The sequence below is a fragment of the Aulonocara stuartgranti genome (assembly GCF_965226115.1).
Source record: "Aulonocara stuartgranti genome assembly, chromosome: 23".
NCBI lineage: Eukaryota > Metazoa > Chordata > Actinopteri > Cichliformes > Cichlidae > Aulonocara > Aulonocara stuartgranti.
In genome coordinates, this window is record NC_138958.1 from 22,812,288 (window position 1) to 22,833,945 (window position 21,658).

The following is a 21,658-nucleotide window of genomic DNA, read 5'->3' on the forward strand; positions in this document are numbered from 1 at the left end:
TGCTAGTTAACGAGAGACACCCGGAATGGCTAACCGAAGGTCGGACGGTCCTGATCCCCAAGGACCCCAAGAAGGGACCGGTCCCCTCCAACTACCGACCAATAACCTGCCTCAGTACTACATGGAAGCTCCTGTCAGGCATCATATCGGCTAAGATGAACAGGCACATGGGTCAATACATGAGCGGGACACAGAAAGGGATTGGCAAGAATACCAGAGGCGCAAAACACCAGCTACTGGTAGACAGAACAGTCAGCCGAGACTGCAAGACCAGACTGACCAACCTGTGCACTGCCTGGATTGATTACAAGAAGGCCTATGACTCAATGCCCCACAGCTGGATACTGGAATGCCTAGAATTGTACAAGATCAATGGGACACTAAGAGCCTTCATCAGGAACTCAATGGGGATGTGGCGTACAACACTAGAGGCCAACTCCAAGCCCATAGCACAAGTCACCATCAAGTGCGGGATCTACCAAGGAGATGCTCTGTCCCCACTGCTGTTCTGCATAGGCCTGAACCCCCTCAGTGAGATCATTAACAAGACTGGCTACGGATACCGACTACGGAACGAAGCAGTTGTCAGCCACCTCCTGTACATGGATGACATCAAGCTGTATGCCAAGAGTGAACGAGACATCGATTCACTGATCCACACTACCAGGCTATACAGCAATGACATTGGAATGTCATTCGGACTGGAGAAGTGTAGTCGGATGGTAACAAAGAGAGGGAAGGTAGTCAGAACTGAGGGGATTGAACTACCAGAAGGCAACATTGCAGACATAGAGGACAGTTACAAGTACCTGGGGATCCCGCAGGCGAATGGGAACCATGAAGAGGCCGCTAGAAAAGCTGCAACCACCAAGTACCTGCAGAGGGTCAGGCAAGTCCTGAGGAGTCAGCTGAATGGTAAGAACAAGATCCGGGCCATCAACACGTACGCCCTGCCCGTGATCAGGTACCCTGCTGGGGTAATAGGCTGGCCAAAGGAGGAGATAGAAGCCACTGACATAAAGACAAGAAAGCTCCTTACCATGCATGGAGGGTTTCACCCCAAGTCCAGCACCCTGAGGCTGTACGCTAAGCGGAAGGAAGGGGGCCGGGGACTGGTGAGTGTCAGCACCACAGTCCAGGATGAGACAACGAACATCCAAGAATACATTGGGAAGATGGCCCCAACTGACCGAGTGCTCAGTGAATACCTCAGGCAGCAGAAACCCAAGAAAGAGGAGGGAGACGAGGAACCATCATGGAAGGACAGGCCCCTGCACGGTATGTACCACCGGCAGATAGAGGAGGTGGCTGATATCCAGAAATCCTACCAGTGGCTGGACAAAGCCGGACTGAAAGACAGCACAGAGGCACTAATCATGGCAGCACAAGAACAAGCTCTGAGCACAAGATCCATAGAGGCTGGGGTCTATCACACCAGGCAAGACCCCAGGTGCAGGCTGTGTAAAGATGCCCCAGAGACAATCCAGCACATAACAGCAGGGTGCAAGATGCTAGCAGGCAAGGCATACATGGAACGCCATAACCAAGTGGCCGGCATAGTGTACAGGAACATCTGTGCCGAGTATAATCTGGAAGTCCCGAGGTCAAAATGGGAGATGCCCCCAAGGGTGGTGGAGAATGACCGAGCTAAGATCCTGTGGGACTTCCAGATACAGACGGACAAAATGGTGGTGGCTAACCAACTGGACATAGTGGTGGTAGACAAACAGAAGAAGACGGCCGTAGTGATCGATGTAGCGGTTCCGAATGACAGCAATATCAGGAAGAAGGAACACGAGAAGCTGGAGAAATACCAAGGGCTCAGAGAAGAGCTCGAGAGGATGTGGAGGGTGAAGGTAACGGTGGTCCCCGTGGTAATCGGAGCACTAGGTGCTGTGACTCCCAAGCTAGGCGAGTGGCTCCAGCAGATCCCGGGAATAACATCGGAGATCTCTGTCCAGAAGAGTGCAGTCCTGGGAACAGCTAAGATACTGCGCAGGACCCTCAAGCTCCCAGGCCTCTGGTAGAGGACCCGAGCTTGAAGGATAAACCGCCCGCAGGGGCGTGCTGGGTGTTTTATATAATTTTAGGATTCCTTTCAAAAGAGCTCATTCGCTACCACCTGATGTGGCACTATGATGATTTTGACTTTTGCCAGTGTCACCTCGAAACAGTTTCACCCCAGTCCTTGGATTCCTCAGGCCTCCAGAGACGACACCAGGGCTCAGTAGTTACTTCACAAAACTGTTATTCATCCACAATCACTGATGCACCTTCTAGAAGGGAGATGTACAAGACCGGGCAATTCCTCTGCAAGATCTCCATTACCCGCTGTTTTATAGAAGCGACACCCACCGTAAACCCTATATGATGTGCCATAAAACTAAAACACTGTGTTTGTGTATGTGTGTGCAAGCACGTGACTGCCTGCGTGTGCACATACTTGTGTGTGTGCATGTGTATATATGTCTCTGTGTGCGGGACTTCCTGCCGGTCATAAAAGTCCATCTCCCGTCCAGACCACAGTTATCCAGTTACAAATACTGAGACCCCCACCCAGGTATCCCCTGGAGAATTTCCACTCATCTCTCTTTGTTTTACTTTCACAGCTCAAGGTGGGGGAGGGTCTCCTACAAGTCTACTCCTAACTTTGTGACACGTTTAGGCCTTTATTACATCCAGGGCAGTTTCAGTGTCTTTACAATACTTCTACATCCTATCTAACACATTTCTAAATCCTAAAATAAGCTACAAATATCTTCACCAGTAAGTGGCAGTAACAGCTAGGACAGATGGCACAGTACTCTCTTACAAAAGTAGCACAGACCAGTTATGGCAATGAAAGCCCACAGTATCACAGACCTGCTATTTTGCTGTTATTAAGTGAGAGTAGTATACAAGCATTATACACAGTTTTTATTTTTTGCTTTTTTTTAAGTTGATACTTCTTTAAAGTAGAAAGGTGTTTAATGTGACAAAGTAAGGGGACAGGGTGCGTGGAGGTTATGGTTGCGCTTGGAGAAGAAATGAAGAGGTCAAGGGAATCGACTGAAAGAGGAAAATTCATTATGTTATGTGAGAGAGATAGAATCTGTATCGTTTTCCCCCAACTGGCTGTTTTTCCTTTGAACATTATTTATTAATTCAAATCATGTTGAAAATTTGCCTTTTAATACCTTGAACTGGCCTGTAGCATTGTGACACAGGAGTGTCCCAGAAATGCACAGAATTGGATTATTTTTTCACTATATGCTGTAATGTTGCAGTTGTTTCCCCAGTATTACTATATTAGTTATTACAAACTACTAAATAAATGGAAGAGGCAGAATTATAGGTAATGCGCACCAGCCAGTCTCTCCTGGCATTGTCCCCTCAAACTTCCACTCCACCTCTCCCCCTGCAGCTAAACCACAACCGGTTGATCTGATATCCTCGTGTTGGTGTTGTTCCCAGATCATCATACTAAATGTTGTTCCAGGTTCAACATTGCAAGTGACCAATCAGAATGTTGTGACGTCGGGAAAAACCGGCGTAAAACAAAAAACTGTACTAAAGCTGCGTGAAACCGCCTCTGTCCGCCGATCAACGGACCCTGACCCTAACCCTAACCGTAACCCTTTAATAAACAGTAAGCAGAATTGATATTGTCCTTGCAACATTGGAATTTCATAAATGCACGAATGGCTTGGCGCGCAAAGGAATAACGTCACAACAATGTGATTGGTCACTTGCAATGTTGAACCTGGAACAACATTTTCATGATGGTCTGGGAACAACACCAACACGAGGATATCAGATCATCCACCACAACCACACCATGCAACTATATGGCCTTTATTCTTTTTTGCATTCTTGCTTTGCTTATACTGTCATTATTAAGTGTATATGTTTATACCCTGAGTATTTTAAGCATTCAAAACAAGTTTTACGATTCCTGTCAAAGTTTCTTTTATTGCGCTGGTGTTGCCCCCCCCAACGTCAACTTTTTTGTTTTTGTTGTGACAATAGTTTAACATCATGGTACAGAGAAAAAGACCTCATTGGCTCCCACCTGATGTGGCACTAAGGCAAAACTGACTTTCGCCACTAAGTGGCAGTAACGGCTAAGGCAGATGGCAAAGTGATCTCTTAGAAAAGTAACACAGGGCAGTCACAGTGATGGAAGTCCACAGTAACACAGACCTGCTATGTTTCTCTGTTTTTAAGTGAGAGTGGTATACAACCACTATACACAGTATTTTAAAGTTGATGCTTTTTAAAGTAGCATGTTTGGAGTTTAATTCCTCCAAGATTTTTTTGATAATTAAATCACTATGGAGGAGTTTTTGTTCGGTCTTTATTGTGGAAACTGTTCATTCAGCCCCATTGGACAGTTTTTCAGTATGAACTCCCTTTTTAAGATCATGCCAAAGCATCTTAATATGATATAAGTACAAACTTTGAGTAAGCTACTCCAAAACCTTTATTTTATTTATTTATTAATTTTTCAGCCATTTAGTGGTGGAATGACTGTTTATTTTTTGGATCATAACATACATATCTGTAAGACCTTTGAGCATAATTTCACCCCATTACATCCCTCACCACAATCTTCCCTCTAACTCGTAAACACATGTAGCTTAACTCTACAGCTTGCCTGCAAACAGTAAGGCATTCTCAAATCTTATGGAAAAACATCTGGAAATGATCTCAAAATATTTTTGTTTACTTTGAATTAACATCGATATTATTTCTCTCTATATTGTTTACTTAGTAGAATAAATAGTAGTTCTAAAAGAAAGAAAAAAATGACTTTTTACCATTCTGACAAAACGGAAATGAAACTACACATCTACAACGACACATCAAGAAAGAAAGCACAAATAAATTCGAAAAATAATCAACCTACACTAACCACAGTAACAATAATAATAATAATAATGGATTGGATTTATATAGCACTTTTCAAGGCACCCAAAGCGCTTTACAATGCCACTATTCATTCACTCTCACATTCACACATACACAGTAGATAGAGGGTAATGCATTTTATAATGTAAACTCAGGAGCAAATAAAATTTAGTCTCTCCTCACAGTCATGTGCCTTCCAAGTACCCTTGCGTCCAACTGCCACCTGTAAGGCACCACACCTCATCTTGGCATGTGGACATGATGGTTTTCCCTCTTCACCCCAGGCCTCAAAGTCCATTTCCTGCCCGTCCATCAACAGCCAGTCACCAGACAGGAAACGCAATCCAATCCAGACGTGTTCAGTGGTGTTTTGTTTGCTCAGCTCTTTCTGGATCAGCAGCATCTCAGTCTCAGACCCCACACTGGCCAGGTCATCGTTGTGCTCTCTGCAGTACTCCAGAGCTTCCTCCCAAGTCTTTTTCTCAGTCACCACTGATGCACTGTAGCAGAAGAAGGTTATTCTATACCATAGGCCTCCATCGTACCACTTGCTTTTCCACAGAAAGCCATAGTCTTCTCTATGATCATAGTCATTAGGTTCAGTTTTTGCCCAGAAATACATGGTTGGTGCTCCACCTCCTGACCACAGCCATTCTGTTCTGTCTGAAGAATTTCTTACCAGTCCGATCCAGATAATTTCATTGACATTGCTGGCGAGCTGCTGAAGTTCATTATTATCCCTCTCATTACTGACAGGAGCCAGGTCTGTGTAATGCTGCTGACAGTAAATCTGAGCTTGACGCCAATCCATTTTCTGGTTAATGTAGACGTATTTGGAAAAAGTGCCAGATAAACTGAGCAGGAGCAGGATGAAGGTAAAGATCTGATCCATTGTTAAGTTTCTCGAAAGAATCCCTCAGAGCAATGAGGATCCAAAAGGTTTTGAAAAATATATGCTTGAGCTCTGAGTTTTGCTTTTCAAAAAGAATTTGCATATCAAGACTGCCCTTTTATTCTTGGAAAATGTTTCAACATCACAAGAAAACACACCTATTGGTCACTTGTATTTGTTCAATTAGCTGATGAATCATCAAACCAATTTATGTTATTTAATTAATTAAGTGTGTTAAAAGCCAAATGAAATTTTAATTTCATGCATGGAGCTTGGGAATTTAGGAACTTTCAAAATATTTTTTTAAACTTCTAAAAGCCAATAACAGTTTTGACACTACTATATGACAGAAGGCTGCAACCACAAATATGCATAACATGGACTTGAGGTTTGTCTTAAAGGAGTTTAAGGAACTCATCACTGTGAACAAAATCTACACTCAGAATGTGATTAATATCTCATCTATAAAAGCAGTTGAAAACAAAATTTTAGTCCAGTTAATTTCAAAATATTATCAATCAAGTTTTCAATTTCTGAGCTGACCAATAACCGTGCTGTTTCAACTGCTTATCAACAAGTCAATCTAAAGTCCAGGTTTCAATTCCACGTTCTAATCCAGATAGTAAAACTGAGTTTTTCTTTTTCACTGACTGTATTTAGTTTCTGTGCCAGCTTACTGTTAGTATTCATTCTGAATGTTTCGCAACCTGTTAATTCTAAGACTGAGTTTTCTGGCTCAGAGCTAGCTGTTGAAAATACAGAAGTGTTTTTTTAATTCAGCATCTTGCAAATTTACCTTTTAATACCTTGAATTGGCCTGAGGCATGATGGGCACTGTCATCTCAAACTTCCACTCCACCTCTCCCCCAGCAGCTAAACCACAACCACACCCTGCCACCACATGGCCTTTATTCTTTTTTGCATTCTTTCTTTGCTTATATTGTCATTATTATGTAGTTTTGTGTGGAACTGATAGCAGCAAAGATCATAGAAATTTCTCTCTGTATTGTCACTGAAGCCTTGTCAGCAGAGGAATCTTGTAAACATCAAATATTCTCAGCTCATTTCATTCTGTGTTTCTTAACAATATTTGATACTCTCCAGTCACAATTAGCATTATTTTGACATCCCTGAAAAAACCCAAGTGTTATTATCAAGTACCACAGCTTTCATGCTTCTCAGTCATCTTCTCAGTTTTTTCAGTCATTCCAGTGCACCACAACCATTTATTATTTCATGACTGAGCAGCAGTGGCTTTAACTATTTTATTCTGTGCTGCCCTCTAGTGGGGTTTTTTGTGGTTAAAAACTGCTGCTCAACCAAAAATACATTATCTTTACAAATGTGGCACCATAAGAGGAAACAAACAGGGTTTCCAACAGTATAACATTTACTGCCAAGAGGCATTGTTACAACAACAAAAATTAATCGACAAACACACAAATTTCCTTACTTTTGGTGCTAAGTTTAATGGTAGTTAAATAATTGAAAGTATTAACTTGTTTTCTCTGACTCACATAAAAGAGTCAGAATTTAAATCCTAGACATCCTAAACATTGTTTTTCCTTGTCATATAAACATAATTATCTCAAAGCTGTACATAGAAAAAAAAAAAAACACTGAACATTCTGCCCACGTAATTATTAAATATTATACCATCTTGTCAAGTAGAATAATGTGAAAGCTTAATGTAAGTACCTTAAATAAAGTTAGTTTAAATTAGTTGCTAGTAGCTAAATGTCTTTATCTGAGAGACTATTTTCCACTCTCTCCCTCGGTGGATGTTTCCTACTGGTGTAAAACCACTAGAAAACAACTTCTCTTAGTGAGAGACCGTTACATATTCCATATGTAAGGGGTACAACCCCCCATGGTCGTGGATACTTCTTTAAGACACTCTGGTTCACCCGGCCACGCCCCACAGCCATAGCTGGACTGGCCATCGGTAATTTTTCGTTTTAAATGGGCCAATGTTTTGTTGTTGTTGTCTTTTTTTCGTAAACGTGTAAACAGTGAAAGGTGGCGGATTGGACAGATGCTGGCAGACGTGTAAAAATAACTCAATTGTTTGGTAGTGGCTATGGTGGAGCTTTCACAGATTCAGTAAAATTAGTAAGTGGTGGAGGCCAGCAGGTGGATGGGGGAAAGGACTGGAGGTGGAGAGACCCAAGGCGGCCGCCAGTCCGACTGTCAGGTGAAATGAGCTTCAGGTAAGAAGTTATGACTAGGGATGGGTATCGTTTAGGTTTTATCCGATACCGGTGCCAAATCGGTACTTTTGAAACTTTAAGCTCAAACCGGTGCTTAAAGAATGGAGAACACAAAATTGGTCCAAAAACCTCTTGTGTTCAGCTGTTTTTTGTAAAAAGATAACAATGTTAGCCTTTTCTGCAGCTATAGGGCATATATGGTATCACTCTTGGCTGGAAGCAGTGCTTAAACAATGGAAAAAACACAAACTTTGTCCCTCTTTTTCTTTGGTCATTTTAGCCTTTTTGGCCAGGGTGAAGGGAGTATCTGCCATCAAACAAGAAGACAGCCGCATGTAGCTATGATGATGTTTGCTAGTTCACCTTACATTCATTAATGTAATAACGTGGTTAGCCTACTCAATGTAAATTACACACGAACAACATTAAGCTACTCACGCAGAGAAGAACGGCTGCTGCTGCCATCATCATCTGTCATCATTTCTGCTACACTGGCAGGGCTAGGGGCCAGGACTCTCCTCTTCGTGTTTTTGGGGATGTTGCTAACTCCGGGTCTGATAACAGGCACCACACCCGCAGTAGATGTGCTTGGTGTGAGGTCTCGCAGCAAGCTATCAAATACAGCGCATTTCTTGGCTTTTAAAAAAAAAACGCTATGCGTTGCCAGGTGTTTCATCGGATTCGAGGTGTTACCTCCTTTGACAGTATGACAGTATCAGCTTAAAGTACTTGTTGCAGGCTGCTGAGTTTGCATATTTTGCTGTGAAGTACAGCCAGACTTTTGACCGCTTGGCCTTGGGCATTTTTAATCTGTAGCTCTGCTCTGAAAGAACGCACGTACCTGGACCCGCCTACTATCCTCGGAAACGTAAAATGATTGGCTAGAAGTGTATCACAGCTCAGGAAAAAAAGCACCGAAATAAAGCACCGATATGTGCGCTGCTTTTCGGTCTGGTTACTACCGTTTATGTCAGAACCACCGGACACCGGTACCCATCCCTAGTTATGACCTGCAGTCTATCTGGGTCAAACCAAGTTTAGGTGTAGTTTATTTTCATTGTGCTAACTTTTTACAGTCAGTTACAATAACTCGTACTGTGTACTAGCTAGCATGATGGAGTTTCTGTACAGTTGGGTGGGTGCTATGATGTTACTGGTGAACTTTATTTTATTCATATGGTTAGTTAGTAGAGTTGCCTACTGTCCCATAAAAACGTAATCCTCTGGTATTCAGAGTTAATATTATGCATTTTGTATTGAGCTGAAAATAAACGCGATTTGTCCCGTACTTCAGCTACAATAAAAAAAGACACAAAGCTGGAGTTATTCTGTGTCTTTGCTGCACAGCTGACTCTTCTTCTCTCACTCTCCCCCCTCCCTCTCCTGCTGCTACTTCAATCATGAAACTGATCAATGATCAGCTGATCTGCGTTTCTGCTGCAAGTCCCATCTCTCTTGCTTGTTTACCTCCCACTTTGCGCCAGAAAGAGGAAACTAGCGGAGGTCGCGTTAAACAGCAGAAGCGCCTTTAAACTTGATAAGCTGTTGTTAGAATTTATTTAATATTACTTTCTAGTATCAGCTGATGTTTGTTGGAGCCACAGCTGTAAAAGCTGCTGGTCATGATATTGGTTTGGTTATCTGGTGAGAGGGAAACATGAAGATGAAACCAGGAGATGTCCTTACTGAATCATCAGCGCTGAACAGGTGATGGAGAAACAGGTTTACCTTTTAGGTGACATGAATGGGTTGAAGGAAAGCCATGAACTGTTTCTGAGAGACAACTTACACCAGGATCCTTTTCTATGTAGCTGACAGCTGGTAACTGTGCAGGGGCGGGTCTAGCAAAGTTTTGCCAGGGGGCCAGGTAGGGCATTAACTCCACTCTGTTCCCTTTCATACGTCATATATACTTAGTCTGCTACAAACCAGGAGGCGTAAAGCAGGATAAAGTTAAAAGTTTGACCCATTGTGTAAACTAACTTGAATGATCAACAACCAGGAGGAGGCAACGATTATGGAGCCACGGGAGGTGAGGACCACGCAGGTGGAGGAAGTGAGGAATGTGATGGAGAAGATTGAGCTCAACAAGGGACAGGATGACCCACTGAGCACTTCAGAGGGGCAAGTGGAGCACGCAGGCAACAAGACCAGCAAAGGTGATTTGTATGTTTGTATGTATTGTATGCTTTATATTTGGAGTCCAGGCTGACTTTTAGAGGAGTACCTGATGGATCAAGGAACATATATTTTACACCAGTTGATACATGTACAGTCAAATCTATTGAATGTTGATATTATTACATTTAATGTAACCATTTAAAATGATTTTGTTTTTGTTTTTCTCCCAAAATCACATACGTCAACACAGGATCCAGCAGGGGGAGAGTTTTTGGTGAAAGCCACAAAAAGACAAAGATGGGTATGTCATTGTTTGTGGAAGTATTTAGAATAGTTTGATACACTGTAGTAGAGTGTGTGTGGTAGTGTATGGTAGATTCGATTCAAGGAACATTATCATATGAAGATGAAAACAAAAGTTGTGCGATCTCTGAAAGTGTTTTGTTTATTTGCTTTTTGTTTGTTTATTGTTTATGAAACTGGTGACTTGGCTGTGATCTTCAGTCCCAGAAGCATCAAGATCCAGACCTAAGAAGAAAAGGCCACTAGTAAGTATGCTTTTGCTAATGCTTTTAATCACCACAGCTCATTTCATTCAGTACAAATACCTGTAGATATGTGATGATTCCAAGTTTACATTACACTAATGGCAGGAAACTACATACATGTGTCACCTTATACACATACCACATACTATACACACTCAGAAATTAAAGTACAGAAATGTACCTATAAGGGTACAATGGCTTGTCACTGGGGTGGTACCCTCTAAGGTACCGTTCTGTACCCTAAACTGTGGGTACTGATTTGTACCCTTGTAATTTGTACCTTTTACACGTCAAACCTGTACTTTAAAGGGCAAAGTTGTACCCTTAGTATAAAGTACAAAAAAGAACCCTTAAAAGGAGTACAAAAATGTCTTTCTAAAGGTTCAGTATCTACACACAGATTTCCTATATTTTTCCTCTCAAGATTTGAAAAATTGAAGATACAAAGTCAAAAATACTTGTCACATTTATTACCTTCTTAAATACATTGCTTAACTGTTACATACAAACTGTTATCAACACAGTATGTGTCATAAGCTGCAACATCAATTTCCTGTCCAGGTTTTAGCAACGTCCATTCACTATCAACTCTAACACTGTATGAATGAAAATGGTTGTCATATAACAGAGGAATGAGAATTTTTCCACAAAAGACCCACATTGTGTCAATATTAACACAACACCTGTTCTCTGTGTTTCCTATACACATGTCGTCTGAAAGATTCATATTTTTTGAAGGAAGAACAGCAGTCACTGAGTCCACAGGTTATATCAAAATTGGCATCACCTATGTGCTGAATAAGCTTTGTCAAACTAAAGGTTCTTCTGCCACATTTGGAGCACTGATATGGCTGAGGCATGGTGGTCAATACAGAAGATTTATTTGTCTGGTGACTGTGATTGGTAGAGGCCGGTCCTCACCCTCATCTATTTTCACAATGTACTTTTGGAGAAAAATCAGGGTGTTCTTCAGATGTTTTGGGTAAGCAAGGTTGAAGACAAAATACAAGCAGAAAGAAGAGATGATTGCTTCAAAAATACACGAGCTTCTGCACACTTCACTGCCATCCAACTTCACAATGTTTGGAGCGCTTCTGGAGAACACTGGTTTCCAGTCTTCATAAAGTAGCTGAACAGTTGGATAGGGGGTTTTAGGATAAACCTTTGAAGTCAAAAGAGAAGGTAGAGGAAAGCAATATCTTAGTCTCTTAACAAAAGATACATTTGTTTTCCTTTTATATAGACTAAATATTTTAATACACACACCTCTCCAAGTATGACAAAGAGATCCAGTTTCTCCTTGAAGACGTATGGCAGGAATAAAAGTGCAGCCCTTGTGTCAAGATCTGCCAAAAAAACAACAAAACACAAGATCACCCATGCATTTTATCTGGCATTTCCAGTTACCTATAAAAATTATATAAAATGGAAGCCTTGAAGTTAAAAAAAAAAAAAAAAAAAAAAAAGCAAATACCTGGTAGGTCATCAGTGAGAGCCTCCTCTCTTGCATCAAGGTAGAGCTGGTAGAGTGGGGTTTTCCCTCGTGTAACGTCAATCACCTTTGCTGCAACACATGAGAGCCCTTCACGAAATCGCTGGCTTACATTACCCGTTGTTGGTTAATTAATTTTCAGTACAAAATAACAGTGTATGAAAATGAAATAATCTAAAGCTGATATTAATTATGTATGGTGCTGCATAATTATTTTTTTATAGAATTTAACAACAATACTGTAAGAAGTTACATGAACATAAAAAAAAAGGAAAGAGGGACAGATGAAGAAAACAAGGTCAAGGGCAAATAAAATTTACTACTATAAACATGTTAAATGTGACAGCTATTTCCAAGTTCAATTCAGCTTTCTGACTTACACCAGTAGGCATCCCTAAGAAGGGGTACTTCTTCAACACATCCTCCACAGGCATACCATTTGCAATTTCTTTCTGCCGCCAAGCAAACGTTTGCTGCATATGGTTATGAACCACCATGGTATCTGGTTGCATCTTCTGATATTGGCACTGTAAGACCTTTAAGTGGGCGTCTATGGATAATAAATCCTCTCCTTGGACGCATGGTCCCTTGAAAGAAAGCAAGAGTGAGAAGAGAAAGTCAAAACAGATTAGAAACCCAACATAAGACTAAATATACAATTAGAGCTGACACGATCTGTGCATCACAAAGAACTCGTATCGGTTAAAGTCTCAAAGTATTTTCATTGCTGTGAAAACAGTTAAGTGTTTGTTTTTATTGCATGAATTGAAGTATAAAACACTACAGTAACAATACATATGGTAGAAACAATGATCATATTAACTAAATCCTAAAAGTGCATAACGGCCAACATGTATGTTTCAGACATACTAACTTCATTATAAATAAGAAAATACCTTATTGAAGTTGACGAAGTAGATGGTTGCCAGTCTTCTGGAGAGACAGTCTGTAGAGTCAGCGTCACTGAAGATTCCTTCATCCTTGACACAAATTGGTTGAATTTAACCTGCTTTTTGAAGGATCCTTGGAAAAGGTATGCAACCATAGTCTCAGTAAGACCGCAGTCAACTGTGTCACCATCAACCTCATTGTCTGCAAGATAAATGGTAGTACAAACTCTAAATTCCATGTAAGAATATTTATCACCACATTTTTACATGGGTAAAAACCGTATATCACACACATTAAAACCTTTTGTAATACTTCTTTCAGTTCAAAGAAATATTCATTAAAAAAAAATAAGTAAATTAAATAAAATAAACCAAATCTTTAGAGTGAATCCTCTCGATATGCAAAGTTTTCATTTTTAAATTTAGATGTTTGTTTGGGACTACTGGACACAGGAGAGCAGAGTCTGAGCATGCTTTTGTGCCCTTTCAAGTTTGGAAGAAAAAAAAAGACTAGAATGCTGTAATTTGTTAATATTCACTACTAAGGTGACTCCTTTCTCCAGATTTCCGACAGTTTCTGCCGTCTGTTCTTTCAGACCGATTACTTATAGCGATAACACCCGGAGGACCGTATTACAAGCTCAGATTACATGCTGAAAAAGTTCCCACATTGCTTAAAACGCGACTATCAAACCCCAGCTGCGACACCCTTGTTATATTTTAAACAAGTGCGGCGTCAAGATATTTCCTTTAGACGTTATATTCAGCCGCCCATGTGTGTTGATGGCCTTGGAATGGATGTAAAAACGTGATTTTATTAAACCATTAATACACTAACGGTAAACTGCATTCAGCTACCAGGGAATCAAATTTTGCGCCGTTCCGCTGCGCAGGGGTTACCGAACCTATAGACTGTGGCTGAACCACATATATAAGTTCAAACTTATACAAATACTATGTGTACACATTTTTCAGAACTGTGACCTCAACTTTACACATGAAACGTTTGTAAAAACGTTTGTAAAAAGACATAATTTGAGCTAAGAGAGTGCCGAAACTAGCTAAATTGCTAATATACGTTAAGCTAGGCTAAACCAATAATTAGTAATTATGCTACATTTTTCTTTAAATAAAACTTACCTCTGAAACGCTGAGCTTCAGCTTCGGTGACATCTAAGCCCCACTCTTGTATTTTTGTTAAGAGTTCCTCGGACAAGTTCGTAATTCATCTCCCTCCGTTGATAAAACAAAATGGCACCTGCTGCATTTACAGAAAGTTCTAGAATCCACCAGCTATTCGTTGAGTTTCTTCTTCTACTTTTTGTTTGATGTTGTGAGGATGGACTCAACTCGCACTCCGAGTTCAATAAGGGTGCTTTTTTTTAAGGGTGCTTTTTGTCAAAAATAATAAAAATAAAAAAACTCTAATCAAAAAGTGCTTAATCAACCTGTACTTTATCTTTTGAAAGAATGGGTACAAATAAGTACTTTTCACAATTAAGGAACATGTATGTACCTTTCAGACACTAAAAAAGGTACAGATAGTTACCCCGAGGTCCAATATTTGTCCTTAGACTGTATTAATGTCATTTTTGTACCTTGGAGCACAGTAATGTACCCCTTCCGTACCCCTATTTCTGACTGTGTAGAATTCAGTCCCCTTTGCTTTTTGCAGTCTTATTGCAATATGTAAGTACTTTTAACAGATGATGCAAGTACAGTTAAATGCATTCACTCCAGTAAAAATGCTTCTAACACAATGCTGTTGCAAGCAGCAGATTTTCTTTTTCTGTTGTCGATGTAGATTAGATAGAACTTTATTAATCCCTCGGGTGGTTCCTCCGGGAAATTCAGTTTCCAGTATCAGAACACTGACAGAAGTTGCATACAGAGTTAGAATATCAGGACGGGACCAGGTTGGTGGGGGTCAAACAGCAGATCCAGTCATGCAGTGATAATTCATATTTAATGCAGCAGCATTTTGTTAGAAATGTGTAAACGATTGTATTCTAATCACATTGGCTAATTTTATATGCATATATAAATAAAAGGTATTTTTTATTATGTCAACAGTCCTCCAACAGCATCCAGGAAGTACTATCCTATTCCCATGCCTCTGTCCAAACCAGGCGAGTGTTTTCATGTCACTTCAATGTGTTCTTTGCCATCAATAATTTTATGTTGATTTTTTGTTACATAAGCACGCGTCATGTGTCCTTCCACTTTTTTTCCCTTGTCATTTATCGCCTCCTTTGGATTGTTTTTTTCTTTTGTCTCTTATTCAATCATTCCTCACAATTTATATACCGTATTTCCCGGACTACAAAGCACACCTGAATATTAGCCGCACAAGCTAAAATCAGGGGAAAATCCTGTTTTGTACATACATTAGCCGCACCTGACCAAAAGCCGCAGGTGTTTCAATATTGACTTATCATATGTAAGAGAATATGCACAAAGCGAATTGTCAGGAAAGAGATGGCTGTTTGGAGACACACCCCTTTTATTAATATTTTGAAAATCAAGTTATGGGTACATATTTGCACATGTGCTGTGCTTCATAAATGAGTAACAAATGTAGTACATAACAGTAACCTACAGCACACCAGAAAAATAGATTCAGACTACCTTTTAGGCTCAGGTGCAGTGACACGGCTTTAACAAGAAGAAAAGTCAGTCATTCACCACCATCTTCCTCTTCTTCCTGCGCAAAAAACCACCAAAGTCCTCTTCTCCAGTGTCGGATACGAACAGGCTCAGGATGGCTTCGTCATCCACTCTCAGCTTCTTTCCTTCGTTGTCACTTTCAAAACCAAAGATAATCCTCATTGTCATTGTCAGTGTCGGAGTCGAACACCCTCTGAAAGGCCGTGGCGGTGTCCTCCTCTTCATCATGCAGCAGTCCAGCCCTTCGAAATCCGTTGGTGATCGTGGATGTTTGCACACTTTTCCACGCTGTCAGAATCCACCGGTAGAGTTGAGCACAACTTGCTTTTCGCAAGTTTATCGCCGCTCGTCATCCACGACTCCCGCTGAACGCATAGCGCTACTTTGAAGTTTGTTTTTCGCGCTACTTATACGGCACTATGTTGCCTGGCGGATGGACATGTGACCAACATACCACTCTTGAACCCCGATCCTTCCGCCAGGCAACGTAGTGCCGTACAACAGCGGAACAAACAAAACAAATCGTCTTACGATATCACAAAAATCATGGACAATCTATAGAAAAGCCGCACCTGACTAAAAGCCGCAGGGTTCAAAGCTTGTGCAAAAAGTAGCCGCTTATAGCCCGACAATTACGGTAATCCTCTTACCCAACTTTGTCTTCCTTCCTCTTCTTTTCCCCTTCAATCTCTCTCACCGTTCATCAATATCGCACATCCAGACTATACCCGTAAGATAGAGTTGACCCGCTACCTCATGAGCGGCTATGTGAACAGCAAAGTGTTGGACACGCTGTCCGAGCACGCCAACTCCCTGGTGTCCTCTGCTCTGGCCAGTCTGAAGGACGAGGCTGACCAGCTATCTCACTTCCCCTTCCTCCCCACTCTGAGATATTTTCAGTCTGGAAAGATGAATCTGTCGGGCTTTAGGCTGCTTCTCACTGTAAGCAGTTCATGCTGTAGCTGATGGACCAAAAAATTGCATTTCATATTTTAGACATCCAGCTGCTGACTCTGAAGCCAACAGGCTCTTGAGTGTGGATGGTTGTGTTGGTACTGGATGCTGTGATAAAACAGCTGTTCTGATCTGTCTTCATTCATGCCTGTCGATATTAAGCCTCCTAAGCTCCAAACCAGTAAAAGCGATCTTTGGAGGCAACACCCTTTTTAGTACTTTTCTGTATTTGTTTGTGATTGTGTGACACTGAACCGTAGTGCTATGTATATCCTCTGTAACACTCAGATGTTTCCAGATCAATGTTTTCCCCCTCAGCTGTTTCTCACTATAAAGTCTTACCTCAGTAACAATGAGGCCAATGAGGCACCAGCAGAGCATATCTGGCTCTCAGTCTGTGGCTGATAGTGCCCCCTGCTGTTAATAACAGGAACAGTGTAACCTTGTATAGAGCTCATAGTGATGGCCTTACGATTGCTGCTGCAAGGCAGTCATTTGTATCCATGTGTGCTGTATATTCTGAGCATATGCAGTTATGTGAGCTCTCAGGTTTTATGTATCAGGACATAATTTAAAAAAAACCAATCAGGTCCTTAGTAGGTCTTAATATGAGGTAAATGCAACCTCAGATGAACAACACATAACACATTATACCAGGCCATTATTTATTTAACAAACACTGAGCCGAAATTCAGATGTGGTGTAGTACATCCAAGGCTATTTCCATAATTAGTTAAGAGGGTCAGTATCAGCCAAGTGCTAATCAAATGAAATAGATCATCAGTAAGTGTAACCACTACTGAGGATTAGAGAAGCAGTTGTTGATACCCACGAATGTGGGAAGGCTTTGAAGTCCATCATTTTACAGCAAGAAAGATTATTCGCATGTTAAAAAATTCAAAGACTGTTTCCAATCTTACCAGGAGTGGACGTCCCAGAAAATTCACCCCACACATCTGAGGCTCTACAGGCCACAGTTAGCATGCTAAATACAACATGGCAGCATGGGTTAGGTTTGCAAAGTTGAAAACCTAAGCCCTAATGCACAGCTTCAACATTGATGAAAACCAAACACGGCATATCAGACAAACAGGTCATACCAACGGTTTTGCTCGGGTGATGATTATTTGAGCTTTTTTGCTGCCAAAGAACCTGCAAAGTGTCCAGGTCACTGAGTGAGACATGAAGTACTCGAGAGTCAAAGAGATCATCGTTGGGTCAGTGACTCCAGAGCGCAGCAGCAAAGCAACAACAGAGTGGTGCTGCAGTGGCTCAAAGTTGAGACTTCAACATGACTGAACGTTAAGAAAGCTGTGAATGAATAAATATCTGCAAACTTTAATGAACCGAAGAAACATTGTAAAGACAAATGGGCCAGAAATCCGTCCACACTGCTGTGAAACACTAATAAAAAATGATTACCTCAAGTTTTTGCTGCTAAAGTTGGTTCCATCAGCTGCTGAATCACAGGTATAATGATGATGTGGTGTAATAATCCAGATCCAGATCCTTAAACTGCTTTTTTCACGTGTCTGTAAATGAATTTCTTTCTTATCATTGTCCCGATTGGTGTCGGCTGACACTTGACACTCTGTGGCTCCTGATTTGTCTGTTGTCAAGGTCTCACCTCAGTGCGATTCCTCACGTTTTGTCATGATTAAAGGATGAATGTGAACACCGCTTCAGTCACTGTGTTCACTTCTTGATATGTCAGAACTGTGCTCACGTCACTCACTTTTTTTAACAACATCATCATCATCATCATCATCGTTTATTTGTATAGCACTTTAAGAACACACCAGGCAGACCAAAGTGCTGAACAACACAGATCAAAACAACAACCAAATTAAAAATACCATAAAATCATTACAAACAATAAAATAAATAAGAAGGTGTCAGTTTCCTACAGAGTTAAAAGCCAGGGAATAAAAATAGGTTTTCAATCTGGACTTAAAGACCTGCACTGATGACGCTTGTCTAATTTGGAGGGGAAGGTTATTCCAGAGCATCGGAGCCGCAATTGAAAAGGCACGGTCTCCTCTGCATTTCAGCCGCGACTTAGGGACCGACAGCAGCAGCTGCTCAGCTGAACGGAGCGAGCGAGGAGGAACATGTGACTTCAGCAAGTCAGTTAAGTACACAGGAGCCAGACCATTTAAAGATTTAAAAACCAATAAAAGGACCTTAAAACGAACCCTAAAATCAATGGGAAGCCAATGCAAGGAAGCCAGAACCGGAGTGATGTGATCGAATTTCCTACTACCGGTTAAAAATCGCGCCGCCGCGTTTTGCACTAACTGCAGGCGTGACAAGGTGCCCGACCCGACCCCTATTAAAAGGGAATTACAATAGTCCAGACGTGAGGTGATAAAAGCATGAATAAGAGTTTCCAAATTGGGTTTGGAAAGGAAAGGCTTAACCTTCGACAGGCGTCTGAGGTGATAAAAAGCTGATTTTACCACCCCACTTACATGACCTTCAAAAGTAAGCGCAGAATCAAGTTTAACACCAAGATTAGTGACTGAACTTTTCAGATGAGAGGTCAAATCACCAAAATCAACATCTGGAGAATCAGTAGAACGAAGCGGGCCATATAAAATTGCTTCCGTTTTGCGACCATTAAAATTCAAAAAATTATTTGCCATCCATAATTTAATATCGCTAAGACAGTCAAGCAGTGATTGACATGGGGAGGTATCCAAATGACTAAAAGGTAAGTAAAGCTGACAGTCATCGGCATACAAATGAAATGACACTCCGTGTTTACGAAAAATCGCACCAAGGGGGAGTAAATACAGCGAGAAAAGTAATGGCCCAAGGATAGATCCCTGGGGCACACCCCAAAGCAGAGGGGCCACAGAGGAAGCGGCCAACCCCAGCTTGACACAAAAACTCCTTTCGGAAAGATATGATTTTATCCATGACAATGCCAGATCAGAAATTCCCACACAGTGATGTAAGCGGGAGATCAGCAGGTCGTGGTCCACTGTGTCAAATGCAGCTGTCATATCCAATAAGACAAGCACAGCATATTTACCACGATCAGTAGCAACAAGAATGTCATTCATAACTTTAACAAGAGCTGTCTCCGTACTGTGAAAGGGCTTAAAACCAGATTGGAAAATTTCAGACAATTGCGAGTCGCTCAAATAATCCAACAGTTGGGTATGTACAATCCTCTCCAAGATCTTGCTTAAAAAGGGAAGTTTGGAGATAGGTCTAAAATTTGACATAGTAGAACTATCAAGGCCAGGTTTCTTAAGTAAGGGGTGTATGACTGCATGTTTAAACCCACTAGGAACTTGACCGGTTAACAGACTAGTATTGATAATTTTCAGGATATAAGGTCCAAGGATGGGAAATACTTTTTGGAGAAAGCGGGGAGTAACAACATCATTTGGGGAGCCACAGGGCTTAGCATGTAGCACCAACTCCTCTAAGTCACGCAGAGAAATCGGTGCAAAAGCAGGGAATAAGCTTGAGCAAGGAGAATGCATGGCCGGATCAACAATAGGTGGAATCAGAGGCCTCAGGCTAGCAATTTTGTCCACAAAAAAGGTGATAAACTTATTGCACATAGCCTCAGAGGACGGCAAAAGGTTGTAACCCTCCAAGTTAAGTACAGAATTAATCGTATTGTATAAAACACGAGGGTTATGAGAGTTGGCCGAAATAAGTTGAGAAAAGTAGGAGTGTTTATCGGCCTTAACTGCCCTCTGATAAGTTTTCCAACTAATCTTTAGGGCTTCCAGGGAGACATGCAATCTGTCTTTTTTCCACTGTCTTTCACATTTCCTACATTGTCTTCTAATAGCTCGGGTATGATCTGTTAACCAAGGATTAGTCGTTGATTTACATTTTCTTACTCTCAAAGGGGCAACAACATCAAGCACAGATTTACAAGCAAAATCAAAATACAAAAGTAGGTCATCTGCAGTGGGCAACTCAGGGGCATAAGACATTAATTTGTCAAACATGACACACTGCTGTAAACAGAGACCCTGTAATGTTAGCACCAAGTAGGACTTCATAAAAAAATAATGCTGTTAAGATAACTTTTCCTCTTTCTGTCTTTTTCAGCACTTTCTATCGCTTTGAGGCAGTGTGGGACAGCTCCCTGCTCAACTGCGTAACTCCCTATGGAGAGAAGATCTACATGACCTTATCTGCGTATCTGGAGGTCAGCCGCTGCTCCGCCGTGTTGTACCTGTTTTTTTACGTGTTTGTAAGTCTCTTGATGTCATCGTGTCTAACACACACCCTTTATCTCCTCTTTACAGCTGGACCATTGCATCCAGCCTGCCATTATCACCAAAGACATCTGCAGTTGTCCCCACCCGTTCTCGCAAGAACCTCTTTGGGACTGAATACTCCAGAACTCCTGACTGGTAAATCTGGGCTGCTGCACTGTGGCCATCTCTGTTTCACAATCAAAGATATCTGCCCTGTTACAAAGTTTCCTTCTTTCCTTAGATAGCCTCATCCTTGAGCACCAGTGGGAGCTAGAGAAGATGGAGCAGCTGCAGGAGGTGGGGCCTTAAAAGATTTATAAAGAAATGAATCTCTGTTTAATATCGTAGAGGGAAAAAAGACTTTTCAACTCAAAGACCAAAGTGCTATTCTAAAAAGGGTTTTTTAGAGTACAGACTTTACATGACTAACCCTCCCCTCTTCTCCCCACCTCACATTCGTCCCCATCTTTCGTCCAGGTGGATGAAAAGACCCGTCACCTTCTGGCGCTGAGAGAGAAACTGGGAGAGGCGGCTCCCGTGGGAACAGCTCCCACCACCAAGTCCCTGAGCGAGTCTCTGTCCCCCAGCGTGAGCTCGGGCACTCTGTCCACGTCCACCTCCATCTCCTTGCAGATCTCAAGCACCACCTTTCAAAAGCGCCATCAGGCCGAGCGAGAGTAGCAGCTACGATTCCGCTGACATCGAGAGCTGGTGGATCGTGAGAAGGAGCTGGCCACCAAGGTGAGAAAACCGTCGGAGGCA

General features: G+C 41.6%; 2 protein-coding genes and 1 long non-coding RNA gene across 3 annotated transcripts in view; 1 reads left to right on the forward strand and 2 right to left on the reverse strand.

Moving 5' to 3' along the window:
* The window catches only part of LOC309700976 (uncharacterized protein), a 46,253-nt gene extending 24,848 nt beyond the window's left edge, over positions 1-21,405 (forward strand). Inside the window, exons 3-10 of the mRNA XM_082524918.1 lie at positions 9,995-10,151; positions 10,364-10,414; positions 10,618-10,661; positions 15,117-15,172; positions 20,745-20,844; positions 20,945-21,052; positions 21,138-21,193; positions 21,374-21,405. Of these exons, the coding sequence (XP_082381044.1) occupies positions 10,010-10,151; positions 10,364-10,414; positions 10,618-10,661; positions 15,117-15,172; positions 20,745-20,844; positions 20,945-21,031 (480 nt within the window). The 5' untranslated portion in view covers positions 9,995-10,009 and the 3' untranslated portion in view covers positions 21,032-21,052; positions 21,138-21,193; positions 21,374-21,405. The remainder of the gene's footprint in view (positions 1-9,994; positions 10,152-10,363; positions 10,415-10,617; positions 10,662-15,116; positions 15,173-20,744; positions 20,845-20,944; positions 21,053-21,137; positions 21,194-21,373) is intronic.
* LOC309700175 (sterile alpha motif domain-containing protein 3-like) lies at positions 11,110-12,650 on the reverse strand (the record flags this gene model as incomplete). The annotated part of the gene is made up of 4 exons (XM_082523623.1): positions 11,110-11,823; positions 11,928-12,007; positions 12,136-12,280; positions 12,534-12,650. The coding sequence occupies 4 exons, from the start codon at positions 12,648-12,650 to the stop codon at positions 11,527-11,529; spliced, it is 639 nt and encodes a 212-aa protein (XP_082379749.1). The 3' UTR covers positions 11,110-11,526.
* Positions 12,860-14,375, reverse strand: LOC309700979. Its single transcript, XR_014274819.1, has 3 exons — positions 14,184-14,375; positions 13,050-13,245; positions 12,860-12,880 (listed from the first exon to the last, which is right to left on the reverse strand). It is a non-coding gene; the product is annotated as an uncharacterized lncRNA (long non-coding RNA).
* Positions 21,406-21,658: the final 253 nt, after the last annotated feature.